The sequence below is a fragment of the Balaenoptera borealis genome (genome assembly GCF_965194805.1).
Source record: "Balaenoptera borealis genome assembly, chromosome: 9".
Taxonomy (NCBI): Eukaryota; Metazoa; Chordata; class Mammalia; order Artiodactyla; family Balaenopteridae; genus Balaenoptera; species Balaenoptera borealis.
Window position 1 is genome coordinate 14,798,888 of NC_138873.1, and position 12,092 is coordinate 14,810,979.

Genomic DNA, 12,092 nt, shown 5'->3' on the forward strand with positions numbered 1-12,092 from the left:
ACTTATTATACGATTCCATTTATATGAGAGATCCAGAAAAGGCCAGGGGCTGGTGGGAGTAGAAAATGGGGAGTAACTGTTCCCCATTTCTTTTTCAGGTAATGAAAATGTTCTGAAATTAGATAGCAGTGATGTTTATAAAACTCTGTGAATATACTAAAAACTACTGAATTGTACACTTTTAAAAGGGTAAGTTTTGGGCTTCCCTGATGGCGCAGTGGTTGAGAGTCTGCCTGCCAATGCAGGGGACACGGGTTCGAGCCCTGGTCTGGGAAGATCCCACATGCCACGGAGCAACTGGGCCCGTGAACCACAACTACTGAGCCTGCGCGTCTGGAGCCTGTGCTCCGCAACGGGAGAGGCCGCGACAGTGAGAGGCCCGCGCACTGCGATGAAGAGTGGCCCCCGCTCGCCACAGCTGGAGAAGGCCCTTGTACGGAAACGAAGACCCAACACAGCCAAAAATAAACAAATAAATTAATTAATTAAAAGGGTACGTTTTATGATATGTGAATTATATCTTGATAAAGCTGTTATTGTAAAGTACATTTACGAAGAAGCCTTTAAATGCATCAAAAGAAATTACTTTGAAATAAAGAAGTACACGTGGGATGGACAAAGCGCAAATACCAGCAGAGCTCTGAATTTAGTTCTGAGCCTCCTAACAGTTCAGACAAGGCCTACAGGCATATTCTCAAAGAAAAAGCATAAATTTGTGTTTTAATTTTGTTGAAAATCATTTAAAAGTTACATCTGAAAGTAATAAAAAGATACCAAATAATGAGTGTTTGCTGATTTCTCCCTTCCCCTTTCATTTTATCCCTTCTTTCCTAAAAAGGAAAGATGCTTTCTTGCTGCATCTACTCCCATCCTGTTGTTCCCAGGGCAAATCTGAGTAATGGGGAGAGTGTTGGGGAAGAAGAAAGCCTGAGAGACTAAATTGATCTACCCGATAAAAAGCTGAGAGAGGAGTGGGAAGAAAGAGTCTCTGTTAACTAGGCTGCAGGAAGTGTTTCTGGAAGAATCTTGGGATGATGGAAGAGGGACTTGTGAGGAGATATAGGTGTCATGCAGCAAGGAAACAAGAGAGAGAGAAAACAATGGAAAAGACGCTTTAAAATACTGCTACTCTTGATGAATGAAATCCTCCTTTGTTTTTCTTTTTTCCTTTTTTTTTTGAGTAACAATAATAAAGCAACATTATCATTTAGTTGCTGGACTGCTGATTATTTATTGATGAAGGATTCTGAGATTGTTGCAATTTACCCAGACTACATTTGGAGGCTACTGTCAGAGATTAAAATCTTGACCGAGTCTCGGGGTTAGAGCTCATCTTCATGGAGACTGAGTTCCAGAATTATGGCGTAAGGAGCACAAGCTGACCTGACCTAAACTCTGAAGGGTCCTCCAACACTTCTGGAAAGTCAGAGGAATGGTAGAAGCTATTCTAAGATTGGAATTATGACATGATATGGAGGAAAGGTGCCTGTTTGGGATATGGATGTCCAGATGGAAAATCAGATTTATACTGTCTGGGTAATGTCACTAAACTGAGAAAGCTTAAGTCAAATACCTAAACTGGAAACTTGTTTTTACCTACTATCACACACACAGATTCTTAAGAAATTAAATTCCTTTCCAGGCAGAGAGGAAGTCAATGGCAGACACTCTTGGACAAGTTCAAAACTTCTGAACTGGCTCCATGCAGGAGAGAGGAAATCTCTTGGGAAACTGACAGCTGCTTGCAATCCAGAAGGTGTAAGAACAACTGCTGTAGCTTGGGAAATATGCAGGAAATAAAATGCCAGCAACAGCTGGGGGAAGGGATTCTGAGTCAGCTTTTTAGTAAACGAACCAGCACCAGTAGGGCAAGCACTTGAGACAAGGAAATGGTGCCCACGAAGTGCAGGTCTACAGGGGCCGACCTTGGAGATCATTCATGGATTCCAAGTTATCAAAACCCATATTTGAACGTGGACTGTATATTAGTACGAGTATATTAGAATATTATCTCAGTGTAGATTCCTGAGTGTAACGATTGCACTGTGGTCACACAGAAGAATTCTCTTGTTCTTAAGATATACCTGGTAAGTATTTAGGGATGAAGTGTCATGATGTCTGCAACTTACTCTCAAATGGTTCCTCTCTCTGTCTCTCTGTATCTCTCTGTCTCTCTGTCTCTCTCATTAAGCAAAATATAACAATCAGTAAAATGTTAACAATCTACATGAAAAGTAAAAGAATGTCTGTTATGCTAGTCTTGAAACTATTCTATAGATTTGAAATTTTTCAAAATAAAAAATTGAGAAGGGAGCTTTCCCATGAGTGATTGATACATGTATAATGCATCCTATCAGTAAAAAATTCTGAATATATATGTACATTTATTTATAAATTATATGAACAAGTGCTCTAAATAATATATTGTGTAGATTTTCAAATATTTTACAAATAGGGGACATTAGATGGGCGAAATCAACATCAATTTTAAAACAAGGTTATCTCCCTTTCAAACATAACGATTCCCTTCACATGCCAAGTATCTCAGTGCTTCAGAGAAAACATGGGGCAAAGCAAGAAGTTCCTGGGATTGCCATGTTGCATTAAAAACCTTGTATTAACAGAAGAGGAGATACATTCAGCCTTTCTACTCAGATTAGAAAAACACTTACAGTGGGCCATCTACCAAAGGAGATGGAACACAGCTTGGAGAGTTAGAAGCACATAAATCAAGTCCTAATGAGAAAAATTTATAGCCAAGAATTTCTCAAAAATATGAGACTTTATCACAATCTTAAGTGCTGCCTGAATTCTTGTTGTCAGGGAGAAAGTAATGGACTCCAAGCCAAGCCACCAGGACCGAACTGGGAGCCAGCAGTAGGAAGTAGGCCTCAGCCTCCTAAGTCAAATCCAGCAAACGAGATTGCTGGGAGGATGGGGGGTCGGGGGGTGGGGAAAGGGGGCCAAGGCAAATGGGTTTCTTAATCCAACTAAGGGGGGGGCTTATCAGATCCAGTCCAGAGTTCAGTGAGAGACTGTGCCCACAATTTTTTCCCAGTGGGACAGAGATGGTCATAAACAAGGCTGATGTGCCACCCAGACCCCAGCGAGGATGGACCAGCTTCCGAGTCTGCTTCACTTCCAGTGAATACCATATCTGGCATCTGCCTCCTTGAGGGAAGGCATTTCAAATCTGGTGAACAATTCTCTCGTGTTATAAGGGCCAAAGACCCTGAAAGAGAAGGTGATTAAACGTAAAATCGGACCTGTTGAATCTGCCAGAGGATATAAATTCTCCACCTGGAGGGTTTTTAGGAGATCGCGCTGAAAATAGGACCCTGCGGGAGCCAGGCACTACAAGAGGGCTCTCTAAAGGGGGTGGGACAGCAGAGGGGGAGGGTCGCCCAATGATGCTGTGCCCCTCCGCAAAGAACCACAGAGATTTCACTGGAAATGGAGGGAACCACAGCAGAAATCAAAGGAAGATGCTCCGCTCTGCAGGCCGAGCACACCCCAAACCCCTCCGCAGCACCTAGGAGGTTCTTTCTCACATCTTTGAATGATGTACACATTCAAAGTGGGGCGAGTTCAGGGCAATTCAAGGTCAATGGATCTACATAATCAGAGCTGAGTTCAAGATGGTAGGTTCGGGGAAAATAATATAAAGAAAGGCTGCACTGGCTAGACTGGAGAAAGTTCTGGAGTGTGGGAGGAGCATGGGAAGCAGCTATCTTATGTGGGAGATTATCAAGAAAGTTAGAAAGCAGAAGAGAGCTTTGCTGGTGGCTGAAGAATGTTATCCTCTTTGGGTGTTTCCTTGAGAGACTACAAGGAAGACAATCATGGCTTTCCACTAGTTTTTGGTTGTCTGACTACCAATTTTTGGCCACAGCTCCCTACTAAGATTGAGCCACATGGTACAGGCTGAAAGCTCACCACCAAATACCTATTCTTCCTTTTTTTATTACTTCCCAGAATAAAGACCCATTTCTTAGGCTGACTTCATCTAAGTGAGCCCCAGGGACTAAGTTCCAGCCAACATAGACTAAGAAGTGTTGTATTGTTCCTGGAAAGTGGCATGCAGGATGTCCTTCCACCTTTCCTTCTGCCTGGTGCCTGGAATGAAGCCAGAGCCCCAGCAGCTAGCTTGTACTAAGAGGTGGCACTGAGGAGGAAAGTTATTGCTGGATGGTGAAGCAGAAAGAGAGAACAAGCCAGGATCAGTGATGAACACGAAACTATCCTACTAAACATGGAATGACTATGTCCATGCTTCTTTGCAGTGAGAAAGACGTAAACATCTTTCCTGACCAAGCCACTGTTATTGTGTGTTTCAATCTACTCAGCTGAAACTATTCATAACCCATGTCGGCTACAAAGCAACTGGCGTTGCATGAGTTCCACAAAGAACTGGAGTTCTGCCACGTGACTTCAGTGCCTGCATTTGCACTTGTGCATAAGGCTATGCTTCTGCCAGTTAGTAACACCGCTTTAATTATCCTATAGGTTAATGAAGAAAGGGCAAAGGTAGAGTTAATACATAAATAATGTGTTCATGCCAATTGGAGGCCAAACTACGTCATGGTGTATGTACAAGCAAAGTAACTGCAGCAGCAATATAAAGCACATGGTAGAATAATCAATCACTCCATCCTTAGATGACATAAACTGTAGGCGTGCCAAAATAAAAGGAGCCCATACCACAAGCAGTCAGTACTGCACATTCTTACTAATGGTGATTTTAGGGAACTAAAATCTAGCATACTGAAGTAATATTGCTAATTTTTAAATTATATTTTTATACTTTGTTTTTATTTCTAAATTGGTTTGGATTTTATAATGGTAAAAATGTAATGAGATTAAGAAATTTCTAGGGACTTCCCTGGGGGTCCAGTGGTTAAGAATCCACCTTCCAATGCAGGGGACATGGGTTCAATTCCTGGTCAGGGAACTAAGATCCCACATGCCACAGGGCAACTAAGCCCGCAGGCCACAACGACTGAGCCTGCACACCCTAGAGCACGCACGCCCCTACTAGAGAGCCCACGTGCTGAACTACTGAGCTCGTGCACTCTACAGCCCGCATGCCACAGCTAGAGAGAAGCCTGCACACCACAACGAAGATCCCGTGTGCTGCAACTAAGACCCAACACAGCCAAATAAATAAATAAATATTTTTTAAAAAAGAAATTTCTATATAGTGTTGTTTGTACATATATAAGCAATATTATAATAAAATTATTTTGATTCAACACAGGGAGGGGAAATCTATGCAAGAATATTTTTCTTTCAAAAAGGCATTTCTACAATATTTACGTTTGCCTGCCAAATTAAAATTTAACAGGTCATCTGGAAAGGTCTGCTTCTTCCTGGTTTAGAATTCAGGAGGAAATTTAATACATGGGTCTTAAAGAGGAAGACTTAGGTAACCTAGGGGTCAAGGTCTTCAACCATGTTTTGCAACAGTCATAGAAATGCATACAAAAACTTGAACTCAAATGTTCAAGACAGCCTTATTCATCATAGACCAAAACAAAAATGGAAACAATCCAAATGTCCATCAAATACTGAATAAACAGAATGTGGTAAATCTATACAACGGAATATTATTCAACCATTAAAAACCTGTAACGGTTAACTTTATGTATCAATTTGGCTGGGCCACAATGCTCAGATATTTGGTCAAATATTATCATGAATTTTCCGAGGGTGTTTTGGCATAAGATTAACATTGCCCTTCCATAATGTGGGTAGATTTCATCCGATCAGCTGAAGGCCTGAATAGAACAGAAGACTGACTTCCCCTGAGCAAGAGACAACTCTGCCAGCAGGCAGCCTCTGGACTTGAACAGCGACACTGGCTCTTCCTGGGTTTCCGGTCTGCTGGCCCATCCTGCAGATTCTGAATTTGCCAGCTTCCATACTCATGTGGGTCAATTCCTTGAAATAAATCTGTGTGTGTGTGTGTGTGTGTGTGTGTGTGTGTGTGTGTGCGCATCCAATTAGTTCTGCTTCTCTGGAGAACTCTGACTAACACAGGAGTGAAGGACTGATCACAATACGGGTGAAACTTGAAAACATAGTAAATGAAAGAAGCCATGGGCAAAAGGCCACATATTGTATGACTCCACTTATATGAAGTGTCCAGAATGGGCAAATCCATAGAAACAGAAAGTAGATTCCTGGTTTACAGAGTTTGGGGAAAGGATGAATATGGAGGGTTTTTGTTTTCCTTTTTTTTTGGAGGTGAGGGGATGATGGACATGTTCCAGAATTAGGGAATGGTGATAGCTGCACAACCTTGTCAATATACTAAAAACTACTGAATTTTGTACTTTAAAAGAGTGAATTTTGGGAGTTCCCTGGTGGCCTCATGGTTAGGATTCCGGGCTTTCACTGCCATGGCTTGGGTTCAATCCCTGGTTGTGGAACTGAGATCCTGCAAGCCACGCAGCACAGCCAAAAAAAAGTGAATTTTATAGCATGTGAATTATATCTCAGTTTTTTAAACAAAACACATAGAAATGTGTCCAAATTATTACTTTGTATCAACCCTCTCTAAACGGTGAAATTAATGCCTAATTTAGTAAGAGTGCCCCCCCCACCCCACAAAAGACATGTCCACCCAGAACCTCGGAATGTAGTCTTATTTGCAATTTGCAGGCGTAATTAAGATAAGAAGCTTGGGGCTTCCCTGGTGGTGCAGTGGTTAAGAATCTTCCTGCCAATGCAGGCGACATGGGTTAGAGCCCTGGTCCAGGAAGATCCCACATGCCGCGGAGCAACTAAGCCCATAAGCCACAACTACTGAGCCTGCGCTCTAGAGCCCGCGAGCCACAGCTACTGAGCCCGCGAGCCACAACTACTGAAGCCCGCGTGCCTAGAGCCCGTGCTCCACAGCAAGAGAAGCCACCGCAATGAGAAGCCCGTGCACCGCAACCAAGAATAGCCCCCTCTCGCCGCAACTAGAGAAAGCCCGCACACAGCAACAAAGACCCAATGCAGCCAAAAGTAAATAAATTAATTAAATTAATTAAAAAAAAAAAAGATAAGAAGCTCAAGGTGAGATCATCCTGGATTAGGGTGGGCCCCAGATCCAATAATGGGTATTCATATAAGACACAGAAAAGGAGAGACATACAGAAGGGAAGGTCACATCAAAATGGAGACAGAGATCAGAATTATGCAGCGGTATGCCAAGGATTGTAGGCAGCAACCGGAAGCCAGGAGAAAGGCATGGAATGGTTCCCCTCAGATGCTCCAAAAAGAACCAACCGTAGCAACACCTTGATTTCAGACTTCTGGACTCCAGAATTGTGAGAGAATAAATTTCTGTTGTATTAAGCCACTCTATTTGTGGTACTTGGTTACAGCAGCCCTAGGAAACTAACACAAGAAGGCCATTTTTGCTAATGTCAGAAATACTGCTTTATGGATAGTAAAATTAACACAGGGACAAGCATAGGTGATGTACAAAGATGGAGAATTGATACCATCAGTCTGTCTTGAATACTAATATGTCTCAAATAAAACAATAAAAAGCTGTTTTGTAGTTGAAATCTTATAAATTCATGAAGTTAGCATTTACTGTATTAGTAAGTTATAGAGATCTCTATTCTCTACTGGCAGGCAGACTTTGCACTCTACTTAAATGTTTAGGGGCCTGAGTGATTGCTGAGTCAGTCAAATCCAGTCTCTTCTATACCTTACTTGTAGAAGTATGTGCATCTCTTTATGCAAAATAAAACAACAAATTAAACACACAAGCCAATTTTATTTACTTTCCTGTCTCTCGTTCCCTTTTCATCCAAGTATTCCAGAAGACTAGGCCGCCATCTTTGTTTCTACTTCTCTTTCATTTCTCAGCCTACTGAAACTTGGCTTTTTGTCAGAGCCTTCACTCACTACCACCATGATCTGCTATTATACACGCTCAAGCCTTAGATGTCCCAAAGCCAAGTGTAGCAAATAGTCATTCAGTCTTCATCTTACTGCTGCACTTGATGCTGTTGATCACAGCCTTATTCTGGAGTCTCTTTACTCTCCTCATATCTCTGTTTCTTTTTCGTCTCTTTCCTGACAATTTCAATCATCTTCTTGAAATTCTCCAGTGGCTCGCCAGGACCCAGATGAAAAGTCCAAGCATCCTAGCATGACACACGAGGCCCTGTGTGATCTGGCCCTGTCCTCTGCCCAGTTTCTTCTCCCACTGCTCCAACTCGCAGAAATTATCACGGTGTTAGCAGCAGCCAATCAGAGTTTCTATTCACCTGCTTATTGCATTTAATTATCACTCATTTTCATTCTCTTCTCCAATCTGTCTATATTTCAGTTATTCCCATTCTACCTCCACAATGTTTACATGTCCACATGTCACCTATATGATCCATTTTCTTTTTTAACTTAACCACCTTTTTAACTTAAAGGAATTTAATTGTTTTAAAGGGAATTTTATATGATTTCAACAGAATGTGCCACAAATGGGAGATAACAATAAAACAAACACTGTATTAACAATAAAACAAAAAGGTATTAGCAGGTACTATTGCTGGTACTCAGCACTGAGCATAAGGCTTATTCTTTGTTTAAAACGTAGGCCAGCAAGTGTTCTGGGACATAATAACCTCTAAGATTTTCTCCATCATGGTCAAAGCATTGAAAGGAAAACTAAAGGGAACCCATTTTTTTACTTCAGGATTGAACATTATATAATACCCCATCCTGTATCTCCTAGAAGCATTCTGTATACACCACACTTGAAAATGTTCCTTTACACCAACGATGCTGGAGTTGGAAAGTCTTAAGCCTGCCACTGTGACTAGAACAACGCGTTGCATAATCACATCACCAGAAGAGCAAAACTTAATTATGAGAATCAGGCTTGTTTGTGAAAAGGTTAAGTGGAAAGACCACTTGTAAATAATTAAAATAATCCGGGGGACATGTGATGTAGACCTAAGACCAAAGTCACCGAGACGAAACAGGATGAGACTCTACAGACACAGCCCTCAGTTTCCACCAGCTGCTGGCCTGCCTCCGCTCTCTTCCTGCCTCCGCTCTCCTCCTGCCTCCGCTCCCTTCCTGCCTCCGCTCCCTTCCTGCCTCCGCTCCCTTCCTGCCTCCGCTCCCTTCCTGCCTCCGCTCCCTTCCTGCCTCCGCTCCCTTCCTGCCTCCGCTCCCTTCCTGCCTCCGCTCCCTTCCTGCCTCCGCTCTCTTCCTGCTTCCGTTCTCTGCTACACGAAGTGCGGGCTCCTCTCACCCCAACACCACTTCTAGTTCACAGGGTTGTCTTGGCCCAGGCCTCCTACGGCTACTCTCACTACACTTAGCCGGGGTCATGGCTTAGCGCATCTGCCTGGGAACCTCTGATGGCGAGTCACTGTGTCCCTCACTTGAGCGGGCCACCACCACCTGCTCCCACAGTGTGCTCTCCCGAGCGCATCTTTAGCTACCTTCCGTATCGCCCAAGAGCGCAAATGGAACTTCAGGCTCCGGGGCATGGGTGCGATCTAGGCCCCCTGCGCCTGCACCTCCTGCAGCCCCTGCCAGCCAGGGAGGGGGCAACTGCGCGCTGACATCAGGGATTCTCCCTGACCCACCAGACACACACCCCAAAGGTCAGGCTCAAGGTGTGAGAGGGGTGTCCAGGATACTTACTTCTGATATTTTCTCCCCACCCAGGCACCCTATCAGATGCTTTCCCTAGTTTCCCCCTTCCTTCACATTCAAGTGTGTCCACTCCCCTGGGTGCAGTCTGCCCTCCCCTTCTCTAGGGAAATAAGCCTTTATCTAGTGGCCTCCTCCTGATGCCAAAAGGGCTTCAGGGGGAAAAAAGCTAATGACTCAGAAGGGAGAATAGAGTGGGAAATATGCCCTAAAATATTGTCCTGTTACACAGATTCAAGTGCTGGCTTCATTCCAGATTCCTTTTCCCAACTGGTCTGTTTCCAGATTCAGAAACATTCCAAAAGTCCATTTCAGAGCCCACGTCTGCAAAGAGCAAGGACATCATTGTTGCCCGCTTTCACGACACGGGTATCTGCCAGGGGTGACATGTGTACTAGAAGTTATGTATTATTGCCAGTGGCACACATACGTGATATTTAACTATTTTTTTTAAATCCCAAGTTCTAATTTCGTTCTTCTCTGTATTCATTAGAAGCCGAACACCTCGAATCCAGGAATCACATCACCCCAACCTGTCTGCCCTCTTCACCACTTGGTGTGACACATCGCACAGCACAACGCACACCTGTTGCCCCCTCTTCTCAGCGAACACTTCTGTTCATTTTCTCATTTTCTCTAAGCAAATTCCTATGTGAAAAATCCCTACACGATCCCTAACATTATAGTCACCCACACTTCGAAGAAATGTTTTTATTTTCTGCACATCACATCACCCCTTCTTGACTGACTTTTCACCCAGCAACTATGGCTTCATTTCAAATATTGAAGAGACATGAAATTGATCGACTATGCTGATTTGTGGCATATTTGCATTTTTCTCACCACTCTAGAAAATCAGAGGAAATTTTCAGCTTTTTTTGTTCTGGTGTGTCCCTTCTAAGGCTGTCACGCTTTTGCATAAACCTTTATGGAAACACACACAGACAGTGACAAGGAAATGCAGCTGAGCACTTGCCTTAAGCTCACTGGTGTCGGCCAGTTTGGCTTTGAGCTCAGTGTTCAATTCTCGACACACACTCAGCTCCTTCTGCAGCCTCTCCACCTTCTTCTGCAACTTCCTGATGGTGGCCCTGGCCTCATCCCTCTCCGCAGCCGATGCCGAATGCACCTGCTTCTCCTCCTCCAGCTGGGCTATTTTTTGCCGGAGGCGGTTCATGTGCAGCTCTTTGCTCTCCAGTCTTTCTTTCTGAGTCTTTAGCTGGTTTGATACAAACAGGGATTTTTTTTTTTAATAATCATTGAATAGTCAGTAAATATAAATGAATTACTCAGATAATGTTGATCTTTATCTACACTTCAATAAGACTAATTTGTAAACCATCAGATTTCCCTGATTGCATTTTTCTATCCCTATTTTTCCAAGAATTAATTTGGTAGCTGCAAAGTATGAGACAAAAGAGCCACAGAAAATGCACAAAGGAGTAGGCTTTCAATGTCTGATTCCCTCCAACATTATGTGCATCATAATAAAAATGTAAAATTACTTTTAAAACTACTAAAATGGGCTTATCAAGAGCAGAACATAATAAGACAGACAAAATCCTCTCCAACACCCCATGGCAACTATACTTGTACCGGTCTTTTCTGAAAGAAGATAAAGTGTAAATTAGTACCGAAGACCCAGTCTGACTAGTTTCAATCACTTAGAACCAGGTTGAGTGGCACCAAACATGGGAGTTGATATATATTTTTTTTTAATATTAATTTATTTATTTTATTTATTTTGGTGGTGTTGGGTCTTCATTTCTGTGCAAGGGCTTTCTCTAGTTGTGGCAAGTGGGGACCACTCTTCATCGCGGTGCGCAGGCCTCTCACTATCGCGGCCTCTCTTGTTGCGGAGCACAGGCTCCAGACGCGCAGGCTCAGCAATTGTGGCTCACGGGCCCAGCCACTCCGCGGCATGTGGGATCTTCCCAGACCGGGGCACGAACCCGTGTCCTCCGCATTGGCAGGCAGACTCCCAACCACTGCGCCACCAGGGAAGCCCTGATATATTTTTAAAGTAAGCTATATGAAGGAGATTTTGAGTAAAGCTTTGTTGGTATATTGAAAATCTTAGATATAGAAGGGACTTCAAGAAGGCATTACTTCATTAGTGTCTTTACTATACGCCAGACCTTATACCATCCACAAACCAGGCTGAACATGGTCTGCAAATAGCACTTAGCAAACGACGGTCAAACTTGATGAAAGAAATTGTAATGGTTTTTAGAAAAAGATTATGGACTCTATGAGGAGAAAAAAATCCTCCTGGGCTTCACATGCCACAATTAGTGAGTAGAATATTAAGTACAGGAACCTCTTTCACCTCTTACAAACACTGGGAATTGGAATCGTGTAGAATTATAGAATGTTAGAGCTAAAGACCATCCCATTTTCCCTAATTATATATTCTGCATTAGTAA

General features: G+C 43.0%; 1 protein-coding gene across 1 annotated transcript in view; it reads right to left on the bottom strand.

Annotated features, from left to right (window-relative positions):
* The window catches only part of CCDC170 (coiled-coil domain containing 170), a gene marked incomplete at its 5' end in the record, with an annotated part of 97,257 nt that overhangs the window by 7,242 nt on the left and 77,923 nt on the right, over window positions 1-12,092 (bottom strand). Inside the window, 1 exon segment of the mRNA XM_082406066.1 lies at window positions 10,643-10,885. Coding sequence (XP_082262192.1) covers window positions 10,643-10,885 — 243 coding nt within the window.